The sequence below is a fragment of the Halichoerus grypus genome, chromosome X, assembly GCF_964656455.1.
Source record: "Halichoerus grypus chromosome X, mHalGry1.hap1.1, whole genome shotgun sequence".
NCBI lineage: Eukaryota > Metazoa > Chordata > Mammalia > Carnivora > Phocidae > Halichoerus > Halichoerus grypus.
This window is the reverse complement of record NC_135727.1, coordinates 99,673,945-99,701,633: the sequence shown is the minus strand read 5'-3', so window position 1 is coordinate 99,701,633 and position 27,689 is coordinate 99,673,945. Positions and strand designations below refer to the sequence as shown.

Genomic DNA, 27,689 nt, shown 5'->3' with positions numbered 1-27,689 from the left:
AAGCCCAATTTAATTTGAAAAATCAAGAAGGAATTATACCTTTCCTTGGGATGCACCGTCAGGGAATTTCCTGGAGACTTGGGTCTGCTTATTTCGTCTTTTTTTCTCAGCCAGAGGTGTCTAGGATTTCAATCACATCTGAGGGTGTTACTCATGACTGCTTACTGGGAGGGTGAGTACTGCGTTCTATTCGCCACAGTCTGGCTTGACACCAAGAGCTTAGGAAACAGTGGAAGCCAAAGTGGCTGGGAGAAGATACAGAGGTTCAATTTTCTTTATTCTCCATGTCCAGTCAATCCCAGTCAACCATTACCTGTTGCTTTTTTATCAAACCCTCTGTCTTTCCAAGAGCGGTGCACATTACAATTTACTTGAACAGTGTTCTCAAAAGGGAAAGTACTTTCTGTAAAAGAAAGCTTTTACTCTTTTTTTTTTTTTTTTTTGCAACTGATCTCTCTTCTTCCAGCTGTGAAACTGATTGAGGTCCTTAAGGCTCTCAAGAAATCTCTACTCACAGCCCTGTGATTACTTTTACAAGGGGGGGCAAAAGCCATGGGAGGGAATGCTTGATTATCCACGGAAAATATTCTTTCTCTTTTGCATTTTCTCACAACTCATGGAGGGAGGGGAAGAGAGTTGGAAAACGTTCAAGAAACAGGTTTATGTGAAACAAAGAGCATTATTTCTTAGCATATGAATATTCATGCTCCCCTTAGCATTGCCTCCCCAGCAGAGCACAGGCATCAGGAGGTCAGTGAGAAAATGTGGGAGAGGCTTGAAGATTCCGATGGGATAAAGGAAGATGAAGCAGCAGGCTGGGGGAAGAGAAGAAGGGGACCAGTGGAGAGGAGAAGATTTTGAAAAGTTTCACAGAGCTTGATGGAGCTGCCGTTTGCAGTACCCGCCCCCCCCCACCCCTGTGGAGGAGCCTGAGCGGGGCAGAGACAGGGAGAGCAGATGTTTAAGCTGGTTTATTCCTCCTTGCCTCACTTCTTTAATTACATGAGAAAATGAGTACATGCCTCAATTACATTTTGTGTATCAGGCAAAGTCCAGTCTAAAAAACAAACTACATTTTATTTTATTTTATTTTTAAAGATTTTATTTATTTGCAAGAGAGAGAGAGAGAGAGTACAAGCAGGGGGGCAGGGGCAGTGGGAGAGGGAGAAGCAGGGAGCCGGATGCGGGGCTCAATCCCAGGACCCCAGGATCATGACCTGAACTGAAGGCAGACGCTTCACCGACTGAGCCCCCTGGGCGCCCCCAAAGCACCACATTTTAACACAGGGAATTTCATACTAGGAATTTGTTGTATGGCTGACGGGAAAGTGCAGAATCCCCACATGGTTGTGGAGGCAACATAAAGATGAACAACTACAGGAAGTGGTTACCACCCTCGGGGTTGGAAGGACACCGGAAGGAGGTGATATAGCTCAAGCCCAGAAAGCAGGGCCATCTGGTAGGGGCCAGAACTCCGGCGGCAGCGATGGTCAGCAGGAGCTCAAGCTCGAGAGGGAAAGGCTGACTGGCAGGAGCTGGAGCCTTCGTGGAAATGCAACCGCTTTCGAGATGCCACTTGAAGCAGAGAGCTGAGGGGAGAAACACCCTGGCTTCTCTCCTGCCCCTCATCCTCCCGTTGGGCTGACCACACCAGAAGCCAGAGGGCCAAGGAGCCTGGCAAATGCAATTCTCCCTGAAACGGAGCAGAGCAAGGAAAGGGTGGGGAGTAGATCGCAGTGCAAAGAGGCAAATAACGGGCACATGTTTTCATTGTCTAACTGTGTTTCTTTGAATTCACCTCTGTGTGGAATGGAACCATGAAGCTGTCTGTCCTTTACGTGGGTTACTCATGATCCAAGAGCAATGGAGAAGGTCACGGTTTAATACCTTTCCTTAAATATTAAGTGCAAAATAGTATTACTTTGCCAATTGTCCTAATTCTGTAGGCTGTCTCAAGTGGTTCATAAATAAACAACAAGCAAAACGGTCCATGCTTCTCCTCTTGTTGATTCTCTCATTCCCATTTGGCCCTGCTAGTTCTGCTTTTACCTCTTCATTAACTATAGCTGTTGTACAACCACCCTTGTGTAATTTGTCAGCTTTCATCTCATACTGGGGTTACCATCCTACCCTTCTGTAGGTTACCTCCTACCCTTTCATGTCCTGAAGACAGAGTAGTAGTCAGGAAAAAAAAAATATGCTAAATCTGGCTTTTGGCATCGGCCACATCTGATGTACCTTTGTTTTGACCCTGTGTACATACCTAGCCTAGAGGATGTCATGTCTTCCTAGGAATACTATAGTCATCCAAACATTTTGCTGTATTTGTTATATTTTTATTTCCTGTAGTTGTATTTGGAGTGATTTTGGATGGGGTTGACACAGTTAGGCCTTTTTTTTTTTTTCCTGGTATCTGGTTAGAAGTATAGCCAAAGTACTTGGATTTCAAATCCCAACTTTACTATTTCCTAATTGCATGACCGTGGCCAAGTAACGTAAGTGTTCTGGGTCTCAATTTCCTCATCTGTAAGTGTAATCATAGTAGTAGAAACTACTTTAGGGGCGCCTGGCTGGCTCAGTCGGTAGAGCATGTGACTCTTGATCTCAGGGTTGTGAGTTTAAGCCCCACGTTGGATGTAGAGATTATTTAAAAATAAAATCTTTATGAATCGCTGAATTCTACTCCAGAAACGAATATTGCACTGTATGTTAACTAACAAAATTTAAATAAAAAATCAAAAAACCTTCTAAAAAATCTACTTTATAAGGGTTGAATTGTTAGAATCAAGTGAATTTATTTGTATACTGAATTTAATATATGTGTGTGTATGTGTTTACACAGACATATATGTATCAATTCTTAGGTAAATATATGTGTATGCACATACACATATGTATCTTAGAAAATTGGCACGATGTAAGCATGCTATAAATATCAACCATCATTATTGTTATTGTTCTTCTCAACAAGACTGTAAAATGCTGCTCAGCCTGTCAAAAGATATTTAATGATTTTTATCCAGCACGAAGTCATGGCTAGTTGAGTGACTTTTTACAAATTGCTATTTAATAACTGATCAGTCAAAAAGTCAAGTCCATGTGTCAAATATATCCCATCATTGGACTGTTATTTGTCTCTCAGTTGTAGAAATCGATTTCATTTCCTACTATGGTTAGTTATGATTAGATTATTACAGACCCTTTTTCTGCAGCTTTTTTGTGGTTTAAAGATTTAAGGTTCTTATGGAAACAAGATTTTCAGTTGACCAATGATTAGCTAATTTCTGATAATAGAAAAGGAAACTGATTGCCCCAGGCTGCTGTTTTCATTTCCTCATGGGAAGAAGAAGCAGAGCAGAGAAGAAAAGCAGACACAAGGCATTGAACCTCCATCACCATGGGGAACTGGATTGAGAATGAGGGGCTCTCCATCTTTGTCGTTGTAAGTACCAGTGAGAGAGAAATGATAAATTCTCGAACTTGTCTGGGTTCTCCGGGAAACTAAAATAGGGCAAAACTTTTTGTTTGTTTGTTTTGTTTCTTTGAGAAATTGTATTGAAACTGATTTACTGTGTGAACATACGTCTATCTGTAAGCAGGACTGAGTGCATTCTTTCAAACTTACTAATGAAAAGAATGTATCTGGGGGCTCACTTCACCTACTCTATTTCTTGACTCTTTGGGAGTACTAAATCAGTCAGCATTTCGCAAAGGGGGTAGAAGACATTTCATGCTAATGATCTCCGAGTCTAAGTTGTTTATCAATATTTACTCAGAGGTAAATTCTCTACTTTTTATGTGCTTATACCATTTAAAAATCAGCAATCCTAATTTTACACCATTTTCCAAATAACAGGTACAAAATTGGCTCATGTATAGGAAATGGCCTTTATTTCAGTGATGACAGCAAAAATAATTAAAGTTCTCAACTTTCTTTTTTAAAAAGTACTTTTTTTTTCCTCTGAGGTAAACTTGAGTTGTTTATGAGGTTTATAAAAATTCAAGGAAGGAAATTGAAATAAACTAGACTCATATATACAGTAGATATATACATTATATATGACTATATATATAAATCAATCTAATCTATCTTGAGAAACAATTTTTGTAAGTAAAGATAGGGCTAATTTTCAAATAGATGTGTTAATCTCTTTAGTTTTTTACCATAACAAGGACCAGCTATTAATTTAAGATGGCAGTCTCAGCAAAGCAATCACGGACAATTGGGAGGATAGAAATGTGATTTATAAATAACCTTTCCAAATAGCCGGTGAAAGTATTGTACTGATGTTAAAAAGAACACCTATGAGTGGGGAATTTTTGAAAGAATTTATCATGAGGTAAAATTGAGTCTTAGAGTTGTAGACACAGAGAGGAATTGGGGGCGCAAATAAAAGAAAAATAAGAAATATTGTGTCATTAAAAAATTATGCCAAACCAACATTCTAATGCAATATAGAATACTGTTAACTTGATTTCTTACCACCATTTTGAAAACAGATTACTGCTATAGAAAACAAGTTCATATTATACTTTTGGCTCCTAGCACAGTTTTCCCCAGGAGATGACCTCCTCCTAAATTGCACACTCATATGCTTGACAGTAAAGACACAGTCTGGAAAGCAAGAGTAAGAATGACAAGGTTAGGGAATGGAGAAGTTGTTTTAATACCTTCTTCATAAAGAGATCGTTCTCAAGCACCTATGGACCTTTAATGGCGTTAAAGCACAGGTAAGAAAAGATCTTGATGTATGTGGTCAGTGCTTGGGATGAAATGAGCAGTCAAAAGGTAGAAGGGTCGCTTTAAAAAAAAAAATCCCCTGCCCCTCACCCCCTCGTTCATGTTCAATAGTCCCTCTTTCAAAAGTTAAGCAAAAGTTCCCAAATAGAATTAAAGGCTTGATGTTTTAGCTGATGTGACTCTCACTGGCTGGGATGGGGTGCTGTGTGCTGGAGGAAGGTGACGGCACCCATGAGAGTAGAACACAGTGTCTTATTGGTGCGGGGGACCGTATAGTCACCTATTCCTTTCCCCTCTCTTTTCAAGAAGACTCACCTGCTACTAGTTAAGAAGAAAACAACAGAGGGGAGAGAGATTGTTAATGACCTGGCATCCTGGCCAGTAGTAGAACAATCATGGGGAACAACGCAAGGTGGACATGTCAATCACGAAGTGTAGTGGCACTGTTGTAGGAAAGAGCTGACTTGCAGCTGGTTACACCCAGATGTGTAACCACCTTTGTTGAAGGCTAGACTGGGGAAGTCCTGACCCTAGTCTGACTCCAATCTTGTGTGAAATCTACCGATTGAAATGTGGAAACTTCATGCAACTATTTCTCTTTTTGCAGCTGGTGTGGCTGGGGATGAACGTCTTCCTCTTTATCCACTTCTATGGGATATATTTCTCTAGACCTCAGTTCTATTACACTCGAAAACTTCTTGGGGTAAGTATAAGTTCCATCTCATGCAATATTGACTGGCTTACATTTCTAATCAAAGATTCTGGTTCATATTCCTTTCAACACTTTATATAAATCTTCTGACCAACCCAAATGGCACCATTAGCCTCGCTCCCTCCCTTGCAACCCCCTGGGCAAGAGTCTTTAGGCCTTCCAGTGTGAGATAAACTAAAGTGTGTCAGGGAGTCCCAGCGGCATCCCTCCCATGCCAAAAACTACTGTGCCACTGTTTAGCTTAAAGAAGACATCTAATGCCAACCCTGGAATTGCAGGCAAAGTTGGAGATTGATCCAAGGGTGACACAAGTGGGACAAGTGAGACTTCCCGTATTCTTTAAAGCATGTGATTCCTGATAACTTTTGTGAATGGAGAGCCCTGCTCCCAGTGACATGTAGTGAAATGACCTTCAGGAAATAAGCCTCTCCCTCAGATGGAGCCTTTGAGGAACTTGCCCAAGGGTCATATTCATTGACTAGGCCAGCAGAGTGAAGGCCCCCAACTTTCCCTGGGTCCATTAGCATTCTTGATTTCCTTGAGCTGCCAGGACTCTTCTTCATGACAAGTGAGAATAATTACAATGACAGCTGCCCCCACAGGATACCATTTGTTACATCATGCTGAAACCGTGAATTCATGACTTAACACTAATTATAATAGGTATCATATATCATCTGTATAAATAATTATAATACGTAATAATACTGCACTATTGTAATTGTTGTTAACTAATTCTGGCTGATACTGAGAAGGATGATTTCCCTCTGCTTTCCCCTCCAAAATATGCAACTTCTTTAGGCATTACAAAGAACAATTATAATGCCAAAGCATTACACCAGACCAACTTAAGTTACTGCTGAAGTGAGTCTGAGAATTAAGAAAATCTTCTTTAGAAAGCCCCAGTTTCTATACTGAACTCTAATTAATGATACACATGCTTAAGTATTTAGGGTGGAAGTGAACTGATGTCTGCAATGCATCAAAAATAAGATGTATCTATGGATGGCTAGAGGGATGGGTAGATGGATGGGCAGCTATGTGATGGTGGAACCTGGGAGATGGGAAAACAGGTGTTCATTGTGAGATTATTTCAAATTCTCTTTACGTTTGAAAATTTTCATAGTAAAATGTTGGGTTGGGAGAGAAGGGCCAAATTAAAACAAAGGATCCCAGCAGGCCCTCCAGGTAGACTCTCAGTTCTGAAGGATCTTCCTTCTCAGATAACTTGACGTCTCTGGTGGGCCTCATGCTGGGAACCCTGGAGAAGTGGTGGAAGGGTGTTCTGTGCTCATAGGAATTACCTGCTTCCTATCCCACATCTTCCAGTTTGCGCTGCCATTGGCCAGGGCCCCTGCAGCCTGCCTGAATTTCAACTGCATGCTGATTCTGCTGCCAGTCTGTCGAAATCTGCTCTCCTTCCTCAGGGGTTCCAGCGCGGTAAGAGCAAACATTTATAAAGTTAACGATTCTTGAAATTTTCAAAGGACATCACACTAAATGTCCTTTCTAAGGAAAAGCGGACTAATGGAGTGTGAGGATTCCAACCTCTGTCCAATATTCACAAGCCAAGGGATGCCTGATTCTCCATTTTATTTGCATATTAGTTGTTGATGGAGCTCCCTGAGACAACTATTTAACTTGGAACAGACATTTAAAAAAAAAACCAAAAAACCAAAAAAACAATCAACCTACACCTCAAGAAGAGCCATAAAACACTTGTGTGCGTGCACGCACACGCACGCACACACACACGCCAGACATACATAATATAATATATTACGGACTTTATGAGGCTGACATGGCATTTGGGAATTAATCCTACAGTGCCATGTTTTTCAAAATTTTTAAGTCAGAGAAAATTCTCTTCGTGGCTAACATCCCAAGCAGGTGGAATCAAGGAGCGATGAGTCACAGTATAATGAAGGTAACTAAGAGGTATTGAGTCCGTGGAATTGAGGAGTTCAGAGATTTCTAAATGCCCAGGGCGTTTTTTTTAACTCTCATTTCAACAATTTGGTGAGCCCCTAAATGTACTCTGCTAGAAGAAAAAAAAAGATTATATAAGAAACTTTGTAACCTAGGGTATATGAATTTCTTATTGTTGTTATCATACAAAGATGAAAAACAAGGAATTTAGAATCTACTTAGATCTATGTACTCAAATAAATATGATACAAAGCAAAATCTGATGGGTCCCGCAGAACATTAGAAATAAGGGGCTATGGGGGGAATCAAAGAAGGAGGGATTGGGAATGAAGGTGGGGCAGGGAATGAAGAAAGGCTTCTTCGAAAAGGTGGCATCAAATATGGGCATGTAAGGATCAAACGAGCCACTAGGAGATGTAAATAAGAGAGAAAGACATTCTACATGGAGAAAATGGAATGGGCCAACACAAAGAAGATAGTAAGGAAATGACATTCTTGAAAGCCCCGTAGAAGCATGACACTTGGCTTCTGTTGGGATTTGTTTGCAGTTCCTGATCCCACCCAAGAGGGTAGCTTGGAAAAGTTAGGGATTGATGTCTTGGTGAGACCCATTCTACTGGATCATGAGTAACGACTAGCGTCTGTTTTTCCTCTTAATACAATGTATGTGTCTGATATTAACCAGCCTTAAAAAATCTATTAAGTAGAGATAATTTATAGAGGAGAGCAATGACAATCTACTTTGATGGGGACGTAGGGACTGTAAAGGGCAGGTGTCTGAGGTAAGGCTTTGCTGGTAAACTAAGACTTAAATGTATAGCTGAGAAGTTAATACTTAATTTGGCAATCACGGAATATTTGGGGGAAGGGAAGTGATCCAAACTGTCAATAACAAGTAGAATTTGCCTTGAACTCTGCCTTATTTTTCCTTATCTTACTAAATTTACTAGTTGATTTACGAATACAGGATTAGCAGGATACAATTAACAGTAGACACTGACTACAAGGGTTTCTAAATCATCTTCTCAGTCTAAGAAACCACGGAGGTAAAATTCCATTTGATTTAAAGTTTTAGCAACGAGCCACCTGTAAAGTACAGGGCCTGGCGTACTGTAGGTGCCCAGTGAACATTGGCTAAATGAAGCTCATGTACTGTAACTTTTTGTTTTTAGGAAGGCACGATTCATTTTTTTGGCCTTCCCCCCATGCCCTGTTTGAATACTTTCTATTTAGAGGAAGTAAACCCTGAGAAACAGGCAGCGTTTTCACCAGGATGGCCAGTTAAGAAATCCTTGTTACCGCCCAGGCCCAAATTGCACTGCCGTTGAGCTGCCATGCCCCGTGAAAAGCACATGTTGTAATGGCCGCTTTCAGGCTTCCTGTGGCCCAGGAGGGAAGATCTTCACGAAGGTCTTCAAAGGCAGGGACGAAATAAGGCTGCTCTTCAAATTGCAGAGAAGCTCTGAAAATCGGAGAGATCCGTATGTAAGAGAATATATTTTTAAAAATTAGCAGCAAGCAACATTCTTTTAGAGACCGGGAGTGTCCTTCCTTCCATGTTTCCCAACCTGAAATGTGAACTTGGCAAACGAAACTTCTTTTCTGATTGGAATTAAAATGAGTGACCATGCTGTGACCAATGTTGGAAATCCAAATAGCTGTCCCCTACTCAGTCTTCATAGAGCTCACCTCATAAAAGCTGCACGTCAAGTCAGTGAGATGGGGATGAAATGAAATGGCAATGTTGGAATTCAAACCCGGCTCTTTGTGCCCCCAGAGCCCATTCACTTTCCTACGTGCCACCTACACTCAAAACTGTCTTCTTGTCATATGACGGTCTTAAAAAGTCCATCATATATGTGAATGCTGGAGCATCCTGAATAGCCTAGGCCCGAAATGGCAAGATTGTTGTAACTTCAAGGATTTGTTAGTAGGTTGCAAACTACACAGTCACAGAATGTCCATTCAATTTCTAGTGGTCTTAATCAGTTAGACTTTGCTTTATAATCCTTCTGATTGTTTGGAGAAGTAAAGCCCCAATATTGGCCCACCCTGGGGAAAGTAAAGGTAAAGGCTCTCAGCCTGCTTTGTTGAGGAGAATGGGGAAGGATGGGGCCTAGCATGCAGAAGTCCCTAAGGAAGCCTTAATAATCCCACCTTGCCATGCAGAAACTAAATTCTAATAGGATGGGAGTCCTAGTCTTCAGATCAGAAAGAAAAAAGAAGGTGAGAGAGTCAGCTCTTATCTGTAACCTTATATAGTCTGAGAGTCAGAGACCCTCAGTGTGGCTCTGTGTCTAACCACGTGGTCTAGGGAAGTCTCTTGGACTTCCTGTCTCACGGGTTTTTTTTTTTCTTTTTAGCTAAAAAGCAGGTGAGACAATGCAACTGTAAGAATGAATATAACATTCCAAAAGTATATTAATTGACTAAGCTGTCAACTGCTGAGTTGTCAGTCAACAAACATTTGGTTGAGTGCCAGCTATATGCTAAGTACTGGGGACACATGGTGAGTAAAGAGTAACATATGGATGGGCCATGAACTCAAGGAGCTTAGAGTTCTATGGAAGAGATAGAGAAGAAACATGTGACTTCAAAGTTACAAACAGTGCTATACAAATAAACTGATGTTCTTATTTATCACATATCCTACTGCCATCAATTTGGACATTACTGTCAGCTTCTTTGCCTGAGTTCTATAGATTCAAGGGTGGCTTTTGTAATTTCTCCCAAATTGCATATAAACATCTAATTTAAGTGAGTTCATGGCAGGTGTACATAAAATAGAACTTTTAAGTTCCTGTATTGGCCATGTTATAGAAACTCATGTTTACCCCATTAAATATGCAATCCTTTTTAGTTCCATTTCTAACTTGAAAAAAAAATATTTTTTCAGGGCACCTGGGTGGCTCAGTGGGTTGAGTGTCCAACTCTTGATTTCAGCTCAGGTCATGATCCCAGGACCGTCCCTGTTCAGCAAGGAGTCTGCTTGTCCCCTCTCCCTCTGCCCCTCCCCCCACTCTCCCTCTCTCTCTTTCTCAAATAAATAAAATCTTTACCTTCAAAAAAATTTTTTCTCTCCTGCAGTTTAAATGCAGTGTAGAAATTTGCTGAGATGACTCAATAATAATAATAATAATAATAATAATATTAGCTTAGTGAGATCGGGCTAGGCTCGAGGTGACAGTAACAGAGAAACTTCCCTTTAGAAGTCAATGGCAAAAGGGGTAGTTCAGTGAGGAAGCCATGGGACATGATGGCAGCTTGGGTAATTAGGAGATTGCTGGCGATAATCCAGAAGGGACTCAAAAGCATAAAAATGGTATCTGTGTGATGAGGAGCAAGCCCTGGGCAGTCAGAGGCAGCAAAGCCCTTCCTTCCCACACCACCAGCCAGTGGGCTTGTTCCCATTTCAGGAAATGGTGAGGAGATTGTATTTGGAAGCCCCATATAAACATGACTTGTGACTTCTCTTTGGATTTTTTTGCGGGGGGCCATCCTGAGCATATCCTAGAGGGCAACTGGGAAAAACTAGGGATTGGTGCCTTGGTGAGATCCATTCCAATGACCCGCTGGTAACTAATGGCCTCTGTTTTTCCTTTTTATGAGATGTGTGAGTTTCATATCAACTAGCTTTTTAAAAAAAACCTACCTATTAAATTCAGAGTATTACAAATGGACCTTTTATTTCTCAAGCACATCTCTCCATTGTTCTGGCATTCAATTTCTTTTTCTCTAACACTCTGCTGCTCAAGCTGATGGGGGCATCAGAATCTGTTGTTCCATATTTTTGATGACCTATATTGATGATGATAAGGGTAGAACTATGGAGACACTGTAGAGGCCACATCAAAACCATATTTCTTTTCTTGAAATTCAGCATGCAGGAGCCAGTGTATTTTCCCCCAAAATTTCAAAACAGTTTGTCAGGAAGTAGAAAAGAAAACAGTGTGGCAAGTATAGATATATGGGTAAATACATCTCTATAAGTTTAGAAAAATCATCTTAGGTTCTAGAACAGTGAAAATGTAATTCATTTAACCAAATAATTATCAAGCAATTTTTTAAAAAAGATTTACTAATTTATTTTAGAGAGAGAGAGAGAGAGCGTGTGGAGGGGGTGGAGGGGCAGAGGAGAGGGTGAGAGAAACTTAAGCAGACTCTGCACTGAGCATGGAGCCTGATGTGGGGCTTGATCTCACGACCCTAAGAGCAGGGCCTGAGCCAGACCAAGAGTCGGACACCTAACCGACTGTACCACCCAGGTGCCCCAAGAGATATTTTTTTGAAGCATATGATATATTGCTCTGCATATAGGAAGCTTACTTTCTAGCTGGGGAGCCAAGACATACTAGCTGAAGAGTTAAATAATGATACAAAAAAACACTCAAATATTTATTAAACACCTCTTAGTGAATCTACGAAACAGACCTATGAGAGAAGAACTATGATAAATACATAGGTAAGGAAGTTAGAAACTAAGCATATTGTTCAACGTCACACAGCTAGGTGGTAGGGCTGAGATCCAACACATGTATATCTGATGGCAAGTTTTGCAGAACTTGCCCTCTGAAATGTAATTCAGCACTGATTTCTGATCCTACTGTTCCCATTCTCTCAGTCTTAGGACTCCAATTGTGTTCCATCACTCCAGTAAGGACTATATTAATTATCTGTTGCTGTGTGAGAAATTTCCACAAATTCAGTGGCTTAAAACAACCCCAATTTATTAGCTCTCAGTTCTGCCAGTGAGAAGTCCAGCATCCTGTGTTTGGTTGGGTTCTCTGCTCAGCATATTACAAGGCTGAAGTCAAGGTGCCAACTGGGCTGAATTCTCAAATGGAAACTCTGGGTAAAAATCTTCCAAACTCATTTTTGTTGGCAAAAATCAGTTCCTTGCAGTTGTGGGACTGAGGTTCCTGTCTCCTTGCTGACAGCCATTCAGGGGCTGCTCTCAGATCCTGAAAGTCCCTGTATTCCTTCCATGTGGCCTCCTCCATGTTCAAGCCAGCAACATTGCACCAAATACTTCCCGTGCCTTGAATCTCTGAGTTCTTCCGTTTCTGAGTTCTGGACCCAGATTTAAAGGGCCATGTGATTGGCTCAGGCCCACCCAGATAAACTTTCTCTTAAGGTCAATTTGGGACTTTCGTTACCTCTGTAAAGTGCCTTTTGCCATATAATGTAACAAACTCATAGGAGTGACATCCCATCACATTCACAGGTCAGGTCCCACCCCCACTCAAAGGGAGGAGATTATATAAGGTCATTGGGGATCACCTTTGAATTCTGCCTACCACAAGGACTCCAAGAAACTATGGAGGAACCTAGCAATTGGGAAACAGGAAAAAGATATTTCCTTAAAATTGTAGAGAATACAAAGTAGTAAAACAATGTACAGCACTTGAAATAAACAGAAAAGACGACAAGGCTGTGTAAGAAACCAAAGACAATTTTTCACCAACAGAAATGTAAGCTAAGTGATTTCAAATAGGAAACCCTTATTTTGAGAACCTGAGTCACTGCCCACCTCCACCAGTGGACACTTAGCTGTAGCTGATGCTGTTGGTGTTTCACTCATGTTCCCTCCACACTTATGGTTCTACAGCACATGGGGTAGCTGCCTTCTGCAAGCCCCACTCATTCTCTGCCTGAGGATTTTCTTTCAGCCCTCTCCTGGGGCAAGCCTGAAATGCCAGGGAGTTGATGCCCTGGGACCAGCCCTTGGCCTGTGACAGATGGGAGTCGGGGGGTGAATTCCTAAGCTTTCTAACCGCTCAGGTAAAAAAAAAAAAAGAAAGAAAGAAAGGAAGGAATGAAGGAAGGAAGAAAGAAAGAAAGAAAGAAAGGAAACAAAGAAAGAAAGAAAGAAAGAAAGAAAGAAAGAAAGAAAGAAAGAAAGAAAGAAAGAAAGAAAGAAAGAAAGAAAGAAAGAAAGAAAGAAAGAAAGAAAGAAAGAAAGAAAGAAAGGAAAAGAAAAGAAAAGAAAACCTCTGGAGCATTTTCTATATCTCTCAGAGTCCTCTAATCAAAGAGACCATGGTATGGTATGATATGATATGATATGATATGATATGATATGATATATGATACATGATAGTGGTAGCTGATCTGATAATACACCCTTCATTGGTAGCCTTCTCTTCCCAATCTCACTTCCCCTGACCTTGTTTTCTGTGATCACCTTGCAGTTGACTTAAATTCTTGTCTTGGGTTTTTTTTTAGACATGTAGAATAATAGTGACTATATCTTTGCATTTGGTTTGGTGGAAAAGGGTATGAACCTTAAAGACAAACAGACTTGGATCCCAGCCAATGTGAGATTTAGCTTTAATTTTTTTAATCTGTAAAATGAGGACAATAATCCTTATCACATTGTCACTGAATGAGGTAATGATTATGGCTAAACTGCCTGGCTCACAGAAAGCATTCAATAAAGTCTAATTCTTTCTTCCTTTCTCTGGAATCCTCTGTGTCTTCCTCACTAGTAGTATTTCTGCAGTCCCGGGAATCTGCTGTCATGGTCCCATGCTCTCTGTAGATGTAGCTAACCCAGAGATAGTAGAGTAAGCACAATTCTCCACACAACTACATTTTTTTCTATAAAATCAGAACATGTTATAAAAATAACCAAGCCGGGCGCCTGGGTGGCTCAGTTGGTTAAGCGACTGCCTTCGGCTCAGGTCATGATCCCGGAGTCCTGGGATCGAGTCCCACATCGGGCTCCCGGCTCAGCGGGGAGCCTGCTTCTCCCTCTGACCCTCTCCCCTCTCATGCTGTTTCTCTCTCTCTCTCTCTCAAGTAAATAAATAAATAAAATCTTTAAAAATAAAATAAAATAAAAATAAAAATAACTAAGCCATGGGGCACCTGGGTGGCTCAGGCGGTTAAGCATCTGACTCTTGCTCTCAGCTCAGGTCTCGATTTCAGGGTTGTGAGTTCAAGCCCCATGTTGGGCTCCATGATAGGCATGGAGCCTATTTAAAAAAATAATAAGTAAGTCCAATATTAAACACCCTTAGATTAAATTGAATATGTTTAGAACCAGATACTTATAATACCTAAGATTTTTTTTTTTGGCACTTGGCTCTCCTTAACAGTTGTCTGTATCTTGCAGCCAGAGCAAACATTTGACCAGGTTTCAGGAGGACAAAGCTTTGATTCAACCATAAAGCACAGTTTGTGTTTTTTCTACTTTGGGCATTGACCTGAATCAAGATTCAAATCCAAATCTTCCTCCCCCCACCACTTATTTGTTTATTTATTTATTTATTTTGTATTATTATGTTCAATTAGCCAGCAAAATCCACATCTTCTAACAGGTATCAGGACAGTCCCACTTGAGTACTGACCAAAATACTATTTTTAATGTCAAGGTAATCATAAAAGGTATGAAAACATCAGAATATTGATACTCTGGCATCAGATAGCCTGTATTTAAATCCCAACTCTGCCGCTTATTAATTATGTGACCTAAGGCAGGGGTAACCTCTCCACTTGTTTCTCCCTAACCTGTTATACAGTGATAATAATGGTACCTCCCTGCTAAGATTGATGCAAAAATAAAGAGTCAGAATGCATATAAAACACTTAAAACAGCTCCTTGCAGAAGCTCTTTGTAAATATTAGCTATTGTTCTTTTTGCTATTAATATTTGGTTAATGATATCTCCTTGCGATGTTGTCTCTGTCAACAGAGGCGGGTGGACAATTTTTTCTCCTCGCACAGTGTAGGTCTTAGAAGGGTGTTGTTCTAAAACTATTCACTTGTTCTAGAACTGTTCACTTGTCTGTGTCCCCATTAGACTTTCAGGGTCATGTGAAATGCATACAGCTTTCCTATTACAATGCCGGTGTCCCTAGGAGAGCTGACTCTTGAATCTCTCACCTGACTAACACTTAACTTACTGGTTGACATCCTCACAAGGATGAGCCTTTGCTAACTGCCCAGCGTGGGACTGTGAGGGAGCTCACATACATTCTGGGGTGGGGAAAAGTGATGGAGAAGACACAGAGACAGAGCTTCCCTCCTTCGGGTCCAGGTAAAATATGCAGAAACTGGTTTTAGGGACCTGACACTTAATGTTCAACAAACTTCTTCGGGCTTCTTGGTCTGAGCTGGTTGTGCATGCGTGTGGTTACTGCAGGAACCTGTCAGGTAGGCCACTCACTGTTTGACCTTGGGAAGATGACTACAAGTATCTGAGCCTCGGTTTTCTCATCTGTCAAGTGCATAGAATGACATTGTTTTTAGGGTGGTTATGACAATTAAATGAGGTGACACGTATCTACTGCCTGGCACACAGAAAACCTTCTTGTTAACAATTACTACTTTGTTCTTTTCTCCTTAATCAAAGTGCTGTTCCACAAGAATTCGAAGACAACTGGACAGGAACCTCACTTTTCATAAAATGGTGGCATGGATGATTGCACTTCACACTGGTAAGTTTATTAAGATATTTGAGATTGCAAAGAAAACGTGGAACCAGAGAGTTCCCTCTATTCCTAGATAGCTTTTATTTTTAGAGGAGATCAGCATTTTTAGGTAGATTAGGTGGTGATTGGATATGTTGTATTTTTTAATTTATTTTTTTAATTGAAGTATACTTAACATACAATATTATATTGGTTTCAGGTGTACAACATAGTGATTCGACAATGACATACATTATAAAATGCTCACCATGATAAATGTAGTTACCGTCTGTCACCACACAAAGTTAGTACAGTATTATTGGCTATATTCCCTATGCTGTACTTTACATCCCTGTGAGTTATTTGTTTTATAACTGGAAGTTTATATCTCTTAATCTCCTTTACCTATTTTGCCCATCCCCTCACCCCTAACCCCTCTGGCAACCATCAGTTTGTTCTCTGTATTTATGAGTCTGTTTCTGTCTTGTTTGGTTTGGTAGGTTTGGTTTTTAGATTCTACATATAAGTGAAACCATATGGTATTTGTCTTTCTCTGTCTGATTTATTTCATGTAGCATAATACCCTCTAGGTCCATCCATGTTGTAGCAAATGGCAAGGTTTCATTCTTTTTTATGGCTGAGTAATACTCAATTTTGTGTGTATATATATATATATATATATATACACACACAATTATACAATATATATATTATATACCACTTCTTCTTTATCCATTCACCTATGGATGGACACTTAGGTTGCTTCCATATCTTGGCTATTGTAAATTACGCTGCTATAAACATGGGGATGCATATATCTTTTTTTCAAATTAGTGTTTTCATTTTCTTTGGGTAGAATTATTGGATTGTATGGTATTTCTTTTTTTAGTTTTTTGGGGTAGCTCCATTGTGTTTTCCATAGTGGCTGCACCAATTTACATTCCCAGCAAGATATGTTGTACTTTTCGAATGAATTCTGTTAAAAAATATTCACCACTCTTTCTTCCATCCCAATATTAGGGTTTATTCCTTCAAGTCTTAAAACTTTTTTATCTTGGGCTCTTCTGACAAAATCCGAGTGTCTTCACCCTTTTCCATGCTTTTTAATATAAAAAAAGTTAGTCCACAACTGAGAGCTTTTATTTATCGATTAAAAAAAATACTAAGGTTGAACATGTAGATTTGTGGATTTCTTGCAGTAACCCTAAGATAAGATATCTTCTCAACTTACGGGTTGTGGTTCTTGCCACAACCCATAAGTTGAAAAGATATCTTATTTTAAGGGTAAGATAGCCCTTATCAGCTAAGCGTGTTCTTTATTATTATTGTTATTATATATCTAATAGGTATACATATGTATATATGTATTCTATATTATGTATTATTATTATAATTATTAAAATGGCGGTGTTGGCACAAGGGATGTATCTGGGACCATTATCAAATCTTCACTAATTCACTTAACAAATAAGTGATGTGCCGGGCAATAGGCATGCACACAGGCACAGTGATGAACAAAAGAGATTTTTATTCTGCCCTTAAAGAATTTCCCCATAATTTGAGTAAAATAGGCTTAGATTGCAGGTGTTTAACTGGGTTTCTCTTCTATTAGTAGATCATGCAGGCTTTCTGAGCTGTGGCAAACAAAATGGTTCAAAAGCGAAATGCATGATAAAATCTTATTAGAAAGCAACATAGCGTAATGATTAGGAGCAAAGATTTGAGCACCAGATTGCTTGGATTCGATTCTTAACTCTGCTGCTTCCTAGCTTGGTGATCTTGGGCAAGATATTAAAGCAATCTATGCCCCAGTTTCCTCATCTGTAAGATGAGATGATACTAATAGTACTTACATCATTACCTCCATATAAGGATTAATTATAAAGCACTTATAACAGTTCTTGGCACCCAGTAAGTTGTATGTAAGTGCTTGTTAAGTAAGGAATGCAATTTTCAAGAAGATATTCACTCTTGTGGCCATTGGCTTATATCAGTTCGATAAAATATTATCTCTCTGGAGTAATGTCAGAGTCAGGTGAATGGGCCAGCCAAAGGCATACATTACATGAGCGTCTTCTTGTTTGAGCATAAATATATCAGGGGGAGAGAAACAATGAGAGCACACCTAAATATCCTCAGAGACCAAGGTTATTTTGTAGAAGCTCAGAACTTGATTGGATCTTTAGGATAATGTCGTTTAACATCTGCATTTTACAAATGAGGAAACCAAGACCAGAGAGGTCAAGTGATTTGCGTATGATCACACAACTAGAGAATAGCTTACCCACTAGAGTTCTAGTCTTGCCTCTCTGGCCTGGAGACCCAGTTCTTGTTTCTAAGTGTCCTGGGCCATCCCTGTGTCTCCCTGTATCTTATCATAGAGTCGGGGGTTATAGGCAGAAACCCAACTTACACAAAAATTGTCCACACCCTTCACCTTGTTTGTTTCTGTTCTCTGTTCTCTTCAGCGATTCATACCATTGCCCATCTGTTTAATGTGGAATGGTGTGTGAATGCCCGAGTCAACAATTCTGATAGCTATTCAATAGCACTCTCTAACCTTGGAGATAAACCTGGTGAAAGTTACCTCAATTTTGCTCGAAAGAAAATCCCGGTAAGTCTATTTCCGGATTCAGATGGTCCCTAGGCCATTAAAACTGAGGACTAGATTTCAGCAAGTGAAGAACTTTACTTGGGCAGAACATCAACAATGTTAAAAGTTGACTATCAGTGGGCCAAGTCTGTAGTTTCTAAGAATGTGGGTACAGAGAAAATGTCTTCCACACTCCTGATCCCATGTGTGGAGGGTCTCTAGATGTTTTCCAGTTCCTTAGGCTCACCTGTGGAATCTGGAGTAACTCAGGCTCACCCATGACAATGCCCACCACCAAAGAAAAGAACACACACCTAGTCAAACAAAGTTGAGTTTATCACTTCCTGCAGCAAAAGAGACCTCGCACCATGAGAAAGTCTGGGACATTCCAGGAAGGTGTTCGTAGAGGCTCGTTATAGGACAGGGACTTGCGTTAGGTGGTTCTGGAGGGGTTTAAGGAAGCAAGGATTTGCTCTGCATCAGGTATGGTCAGGAATTGGGGGTCTTTCTAGGATTGGGTATCTTAGCAGCAGTCACTTGTGTTGTTGTCTTGGCTCTGACATAATTCCGGAGTGGTCTTTTTTTTTTTTTTGTCTCACTCCCTCACAGTCACCGAATGACCTCGTCTGATGTGAGTGTTCTAGGAAATTGTTTATGTGAATTAGGGAACACTCCGACCTCGGTGTTAGTACTAGGCTAGCCACCAGCTGACAGCCGACAGAGATGCATTTCTTCTTTCTTGCCTACGACATCTGAGGGGTGGCCTATGTCTGCTGATTATTGGCCCATGGGAAGCACGGTGCACTGGGAGTAACTCCACAGTCTTCCAGGGGCAGCCATTTGGGGTATCCACAGCAAGGACTGCTTCCCATCCAGCAGTTGTTAGAGCTTCCTACACTCAGACGGAGAAGCTCTGAGTCATCTTCATGTGCCCTATGGCTTGGGAGGATGGCCAAGTCACATAATTATATACTGAATCCCAAATGTGTTTCCTCGTGTTTAGAAAAGATGAGAAGAAAGTCCCTTAACATTGCAGAAATAATTCTCCTCAGGCTAACATGAAAACAACTTGCATAAAAGAAAACAAATTCCTTTTCTGTAACTTCTGGGATAATTTTTCTTTCATATTGTTCATTGTTCGTACAATGATATAGAAGGAAGGCAATGTGAACATACTCAGTGAGCCGACGCTGTCATGCTCTGCCCGGATCTCTGGACCACTTGTACCCGCCCCCACCTTTCTGTGTGTTTTCACTTCTCAATTTCTGATGCCAGTGTTTCTTCCTCAGAGGACCACCCTGGCGCTATCGGAGTCCCTTGGCCCACAAGCTCAGAGATCTGGAAGGGTCTGGATGGCTACCTCTCTGTGGGCAGCCGTTAACCAATAGCTGATGGGTGCAGGCCATGAAAGCCCAGCTTCCTTGCCTTGAATCAGGGATGAACTCTGAGGTGTGACCTACCCTCCACAGTTCCTCCGCAGCATCAGGCTGAAGCTACCTTCTCTAAAGACTTGGCCTGAGATCACCCTCATGTTTGACTTGTTCCTCTTTCCTGTCCTATTGCCCATCTTTTACCAGTTTCTTCTGGAGCACACCTTTTTAAAATCACTTGCTCATGAATCCTCATCTCAAGGTCTGTCTGCTTCAGGGGAACCCAGCCTAAGATGGGAGGCATGTCCAGAATACATTTGCCAACCAAGCACTGAGGCCCTTTCCAAACCAAAGGGAGAAGGAGCCTCAGACCCTTTTAGGACATCTTACAGCTGGCTGATGTCCTTTATTCGATACTCCCTTAGGACTATTTCAGTGTATCAGTTAGTACTTCCTGTGACACCCTGACCATGTAAGACAGTTTTAAATTGAGAAATATCTATTCTAAATCTATCTCACTCTGTGAGGGATGGTTAGGATTATCGCAAGGGGGAATGAAAATACCTATTGGCCTATACACCAGACGCTTTATAAATAGTCTTGCATTTGAGAGCCTATGAGTAATGTCTGTGTGTGTGTGCGTGTGCGTGTGTGTGTGTGTTTGTATTTTGCAGAATCCTGAAGGAGGCCTGTATGTGGCTGTGACCCGGCTGGCCGGCATCACTGGTATTGTGATCACACTGTGCCTCATATTAATTATCACTTCCTCCACCAAAACCATCCGGAGGTCTTATTTTGAAGTGTTTTGGTACACACACCATCTTTTTGTGATCTTCTTCATCGGTCTCGCCATCCACGGAGCTGAGTGAGTGTTTAATCTCCGAGGTCAAGTACTTTAAATCCTTTAGATTCCAGGTGTGAGGCTGTTAGAGGTACAGCGACCTCCTTGTCTGTGTGTCGTCAGACTCTCTGCTGGGGGAGTATGAGGGGACACCAGAGGTCAGTTGGCTAGAGGCCACTCAGCAGCATTTTCGTTTATTGCACCCGATTAACAGCTATTATTTCTGTAGTAATTTAACAATAGCTATTATTAATGCAGTTAATTCTAGCAAGCTTGAAAAATACCCCAACGTTTGAGTACCTCTCCAAGTGTGTAAAACAGGTTAAGGGTGCTGGAGGGGTCTTGGATGTCTGCAGTGATGTTTCTTATGGCTTAATCACTAGTAAATTAGGCAAACTCCCAAACTAGAGGGGCTAAGTTAGTCAGGTGAAAGGGTTTGCTGTAGTTCGATGAGCTTTGATTCAAGCTGGACATGTATTGATTGCCTACTGTGTATGAGGACTGGTCTCCGGCACGGTGGGGAATACTAGAAGGAAGAATACATGGTTATTGCCTTCCAGCATTCTAATACAATAAAGGTAAGAGCTCGCTTCTAGGGGCGCCTGGGTGGCTCAGTCGTTAAGCGTCTGCCTTCGGCTCAGGTCATGGTCCCAGGGTCCTGGGATCGAGCCCCGCATCGGGCTCCCTGCTCCGCGGGAAGCCTGCTTCTCCCTCTCCCACTCCCTCTGCTTGTGTTCCCTCTCTCGCTGTGTCTCTCTCTCTGTCAAATAAATAAAATCTTTTTTTTTTTTTCTAAAGAGCTCACTTCTATTGAACACTCATTATAGACATGAAATGTTTCTTTTAGGTAGAGATCCTCTTACATCCCCATTTCCTGGGGGAAATTGTAGACAAGGAAACAAGCTAACAAAGGTAAACTATGTAGCCCAAGTCAGCCAGTTTGTAAGTGGCATAGCTGGGATTGGGGCCCAGGTGGTCTCAGGCAGGCCATGACAAATACTCTCACAGAGACTCACAGTGCCTGCATGTGTGGTTGGGACAGTTCGTCTTATGGGAAATCCTATTTAATACCAGGTTTCCTTTTTATGCTGTTTCACACCAGCTGTTTCTCCCACCTGCACACAAAAGTAGGCTTGGGGAAGTCCCCTGGTGGGTTTGGGGCTCCGCATAACTAAGCATCAAGAGAGCACCTGCTCAAGGTTCAATGACTGTGCTGGGAGCCAAGTTGGCCTGGAGGTGACTAAGACCTGAGTGTGAAAAGGGGAAAGGGTGGGAAGATGCAGCATTGGGCAACCACTTTGTATGCATTCTTGATTGACTTGCTGACTCTGACCCCTGATCAACTCTTTCTAAGCACTGAAGAATCTGTGTAGGCAAAGAATCTCTTGACTCTCCTAAAGCAATTGAGTATCTTTAAATGGGATTTGATCATAAGCCAGCTGTTTCAAGGAATCCTAGAGACAAAAAATGAATCTCTTCCCCTCTCTAGCTTAGTACTTCCACCGCTTTATGCTTGTATAGTTTCACAACTATGCATTTACCTTTGGAGCAGGCAGACGAGGTATATTTGCCCCACTCTCCATCTGAAGAGAATCTGCCACTTACACTGGTTGGCTGATTGCTCACAGTCTCATGGCCTTGGCAGCAGCAGCTGAACTGGGATTAAAAGCCAGGTTTCCTGACTTCTGGTCCTTGCACTGAGAAGAGGGGAGAATCCAATTTTGTTTTCTCTCCCTTACTCCCCATGTGAACTTGGGACTTAGGAATTTTGACAATTATCATTTGTTGGACTCTTACTTTGTGTTGACATATCTTATGCATCAGGCCAATTGATCACTAAAATACACCTTTAGTTAGGTATTATTATACCTATTTTACAACTGCAGAAACCGAGGTTCAGAAGAAGTTAAATAACTTGCCCAAGGCCACCAAACTAGCAAGGGGTAGACCTGGGATTTGAAACCAAGGCTGTCTGACACAGGCCCAAAATTGGTTTCTCCAAATTATTCTGCTTCTAAGTTACTAGTTTCTCTAAGCCTCGGTGTTCTCATGTGTCAAATGGGGTTGCCAATACTTACCATTCAGGCTTGTTATGAGGGTCAACTGAGATAATTTGTGTAGAGTAACTTTCCCCAGGCCTGGCACATAATAGATGCTCAGTACATGGTAACTCTCTGCCCCAAGGCCTAGGGATAGAAAAGGATGGTTAACAGCCTTGAATTAAAACATTCACAGAATATACCAGTGGCACAAGTTTTAGGTCCCCCATAGAACTATTACAAAGGGGGCCTTCTGTGTCTCTTCTTCATATATATTCTGAAGACCCTGCCATTTATGTTCCTTGAGGTCAGGAACATTACTTACCTGACTTTGTGCCCCCCTTCTTCTGTTCCCAGTAAACCCACATTGTCTTGTGTGTTAGCAGTTGCTCAATTGAAATGTATGGAATCGAAATGAATGTGCTCTGAGCGCTTCCAAGGACGCACCATTAGTGTTGATATCTGGGAGAATGTCATAATCCCCACAAAGTCTCCTTAAACTGATTTCAACCCTTTCGGTTTACTTTAGACAATTTTGGAACAACAAATGAAGCGCTTGGACTAAGCCTCGGAGCTACTGTGTGTGATGGTATGGGCTGTCAACCACACAGGGTGCCTGTCCATGGGGCGTAAACTTCGCCCCTGCTTTGCTGGCCAGGCTCTTTGCTTCTATGACTGTCCTCACAGAGGGGGCATCTTTTTGTAATTCGCACAAAGACACTGTATGGGCAAGTACTTGCTCTGTTAGATTTGCAGTTTTCCTGTTTTTGTCTGTTTGTTTACAAATGAAAATAATACTCGAAACAGAAGCACAAATGCTCCCTTTAAGAAAACATGTACTGATGATCCAAAACCTACATATTCTTTGTGTCATTGTACATATGTTTTTTTATATTGCTGAAGAAGACATATTTCCTTTCCCTTCCTCAAATCTACTCAGAGGGGTCAATGAGATATTACTGTTAAGTGGAAAGTATAGGATCCATACTAGAATACTTGAAATATGCCCAGATTCTCTAAAAACTAAGAACTTAATTTCTTGCTACTAAATGGTCTGGATTTAATTTCCTCCCCAGGCGAATCGTTCGTGGGCAGACCCCACAGAGTTTAAAGGAACACAAGCCTGAGCAATGTGACAGAGACCCCTCAGACTGGGGAAAATCAGAACAATGCCCAATCCCACAGTTCTCTGGGAACCCTCCTATGGTATGTACAGTTCATTGTTACTATTACAATTTCATTACCAACAATCTTCCAACTGTGTGTAAGAAATATGTACAAATGTCATAGAGCTGTCCATTACGAATGCCATGTAACTGCTAGAATGTTATAAGTATCTACTTTTTTCTGCTATACTTATTGTCTAGAATTATTTTTTGAAAGGTAAAGATTGCATTGGTCTATTATGAACATCTTGATATAAAACTTGGAAAAGCATTGTTTTTGAAAGTGCTGTTGGGGTTCAAGAAATTCCATCTCTTCTCTTCTGGATGTGAGGGCCACAATAATACCAGTTAATGGTTTCCAGAGGGATTCCATTCTAAGCTGAGTTGGATAGCTCAGATAATCACTTATAAGGAGCTAAGAGCCTTTTCAGATACCAGGAAGTAAGACTTTCTATACAGCTTTCAAAGCTGGGAAGGAAATTATGAAGTAACATATAGGGCTGCCCTTAAGCATCAGGAGGCTGTGTCTACACCACATAAAGGACACTGGACAGCCAGGTTTGTACCAATGTAAGAGGATGGCAAGGATGACCAAGGGAAAACATGGTAGAATATTCACCTTCTGTTGGGAGCTCCTCTTGCATGCTCTGCAAAGTTCCGTTTTGTGTATTCTCAATATCTCCGCTCCATTGAGTGAGAAGTGGGCCTTATGTTCTTCATATCTTTTCCTCCATTAGCAAGCAGTGTACCTTATTGGTTACCATGCTAAGCACTGGTATAAAGCTAGGCAAAAATCAACGTTGGTACAGGGCTTCTGAACAGGATTAGTATTTTTTTAAGCACAGTATAATGTAAAGGCAAATGTCCCACCCCATTGTCTCCTTTCTTTTTTCCTGCTCTCTTAACATAGGAGTTTTCTTCCTCTAAGACACAGTCTGCTGTCCAGGGACTTAACATCTTTAAGCATCCTTGCTCATTAATGAAAGCAACCAGATGTATCAATGAACTGCCCCCACTACATGCACACATCAATAGAAAGGATAAAAAAAAGAACTGAATCGCAGGTCCTCTTATGGGTTAGGGGAAGGCACATTTCCTTGAAGACAGCTGGAATCAAGGTACTACTATCTTAACAGGCATCTACCTCAAAGGAGCTTCTGGGTTTCTGGGATTAGAGGCGATGTCCAAGACCTCACTCCATTTGATGGAGCCCATTGTGGCGCCCAGGAAATAGATGGATGGTGCCGTGCTATTTTAAAAACCTGTCCCATGAAAACAAAGGCCAGCAGCAGAATATTTCCGACTTTCAGGGCAGATAGTCTTCAACTTTGGCGGAAGGTGGGGACATTCAGGTGCTCTCAACTTCCAATCTACAGTTTTTTCAAAACGTTTAATAGAAAGATCATATGTGAGACTGTAGGAAGCCCTTTGTGATTTCTTTTTCTTTCTTGAAATCCATTCTGAGATGCCATCCTTTAAATGATATTGCCTCCTAAAGCTCTTTACTACTTCAGGTATTAAACTAGGAACCTAACTGACTGAGTCCTAGGATGGATCTGTTTATCCTAAAGGTTTTCATATAGCCAATAATACTACAGGGTAATTCCAGTGTTGTGAAACACTGAAGATTCTGATGAGAGAGGAATCTAAAGAAATCTGAAAATCTTTGGGCTTGTCCCTCTTCAGCAGGTGCATTGCATAGCTCCTAGAACTTACCAGGATATTGGAGAAACAGCTAAATTCTTGCATGAAATTTTTTATCTTGCAAAAGATTAAGCTTTGACTACATAGTTGAGAGAAAGCAGCTGCAATGTTGCATTAAAAAACATATGGGGTTGTTGAAATGCTATCCTTAAGAGAAATGTTAATTCTGAAACTAATCTTGCTCTGCTGTAGGGTTACAGCAACTGCTGTTGCAACACCGGGAGGAAATCCCATTCTTGTGGGCAGTTCCTCTTGGGAGAGTCTTATACTGTAGATAAAGTTCCCCGGGGTGGCCAAAGGAGAATGCTCATTTCTACTGGCTCAAAACTTTATTTTAACTTTCGGTACTTTTCATGCATTCTGTTGTATGAGAAATTTACGAATCGGATATCAGATATTTAAACACGCCTACAGGGGCGCCTGGGTGGCTCAGTCGGTTAAGCGTCATGATCCCAGGGTCCTAGGATCGAGCCCCGCATCAAGCTCCCTGCTCGGTGGGAAGCCTGCTTCTCCCTCTCCCACTCCCCCTGCTTGTGTTCCCTCTCTCGCTGTGTCTCTCTCTGTCAAATAAATAAATAAAATCTTAAAAAATATATATATATTTAAACAAGCCTACAAAGATTAACTTGACTTCTAAAATGTTTTATTCCCATTAATCTTACATTAGCTATTACCCCTTAATACATCCTGTTTTCATTTTTTGTTCTGATTACAGACGTGGAAATGGATAGTGGGTCCCATGTTTCTGTATCTCTGTGAGAGGTTGGTACGGTTTTGGCGATCTCAACAGAAGGTGGTCATCACCAAGGTATTGTCTGGTTTAGGAATTACTAGTAACATCTAACTATATCATGGACAAGTTTACCCAAGTTCTCTGTAGCATTGGTCAGAGCTGTCTTTCACTCGGTTTCTTTTGATTAAATGTAGAGCAGAGAGAAGACCTACAGTTGAATTCAGTCAGTATACTTAGCCTGATAATCAAATGGTTGGACCTTTTAACTGGGGCAAGTACAAGTTAACATTTTCTGTTGAAAAATGAAGCTGACGGTTTTGTGTACATGAATCTCTCTCTCTCTCTCTCTCTCTCTCTCTCTCTCTCTTTCTCGGTGTGTGTGTGTGTGTGTGTGTGTGTGGAGAGAGAGAGAGAGGAGGAGCATACTGTGATGAATGTGAGCAGGTTAGAGTGAAGAAGCAAAGCACATGAGTTCAAAAGGGTACACACTGAGCCTTAAAATACTCAGATGCCAAAAGAACCAGGGAGCCAAGGGCAGGTCTGATTGAGGTTGAGGTAGTTTTCCAGGTCTCCCTTTACCTGCTTTTCTGTGCTGTGTATGTAATCACAGAATATCAGAGTTGGAGGACCCAAAGTCTCAAGGAGGTTAGTAACTAAACTGCATCTAGAATCGAGTCTGTTGACTCCAGGTATATGGTAGCTGCCCGCCCCCCCCCCCCCGACGCTTCTGTGCTGCTTCTCATTACTAACTAAATAAATATCCAACTCAATAAATAGAAATAGAAACTCCTGGTTATAGTTTCAGGAAACAAGAGACAAAACTAGTTTTATCAAATAAAATTGAATTCAACTCAATACAGTTCAAAAAGTGTTTACTAAAACCCTGGTATGGGCTATTCTTGCAAAATGCATGAATTCTTCCTGCCCTCCACCCTAGCTTTTCTTTCTTGGCATCTGTGGAAGGCCAGAGGAAAGTCAGTCCAGCTGGCACTGGAAATCTTGAAATATAGGAAGCTACAGTAGTTCTCCTTTTATGATACTTATACTGTATTAGAAGAAAAAGCCCACAGAAGAGCAAAAAAGGCTGCCACAGAATTTCCCTTACTAGGCTAGACCTGACTAAGCAGGCAAGCATTTCCCTTGAACGTATTTTAAAGGCAAATCTGTTTTCCTGTGGAGAAAATAGATACTCATTTTCTTCTCATAAAAACAGATATTCATTTTCTTCTCAAAAAAAAAAAAAAGAAACAAGGTGTCATCCAAAAGTATGCTGATGTCAATTCTGCTAGTGCATTTTATTTAGTTTAATCCCGATTTCACCTGTGGCAGCAAAATTGCAAAAGGGGGAAAAGAATGTTTTCACCATACAAAATTGCCACATGGTGAACATCACTTTCAAAATAATTTTTGTCGATTTTTATTTTTTTGTTTTCCAAAATGAAGCTTT

At 41.0% G+C, this 27,689-nt stretch overlaps 1 protein-coding gene across 1 annotated transcript in view; it reads left to right on the top strand.

Moving 5' to 3' along the window:
* The first annotated feature begins 3,344 nt into the window (after window positions 1–3,344).
* CYBB (cytochrome b-245 beta chain) overlaps window positions 3,345–27,689 on the top strand; it is a 34,962-nt gene continuing 10,617 nt past the window's right edge. Inside the window, exons 1-8 of the mRNA XM_078065210.1 lie at window positions 3,345–3,442; window positions 5,349–5,444; window positions 6,783–6,893; window positions 15,739–15,823; window positions 18,265–18,410; window positions 20,434–20,624; window positions 23,716–23,845; window positions 26,225–26,317. Coding sequence (XP_077921336.1) covers window positions 3,398–3,442; window positions 5,349–5,444; window positions 6,783–6,893; window positions 15,739–15,823; window positions 18,265–18,410; window positions 20,434–20,624; window positions 23,716–23,845; window positions 26,225–26,317 — 897 coding nt within the window. The 5' untranslated portion in view covers window positions 3,345–3,397. The remainder of the gene's footprint in view (window positions 3,443–5,348; window positions 5,445–6,782; window positions 6,894–15,738; window positions 15,824–18,264; window positions 18,411–20,433; window positions 20,625–23,715; window positions 23,846–26,224; window positions 26,318–27,689) is intronic.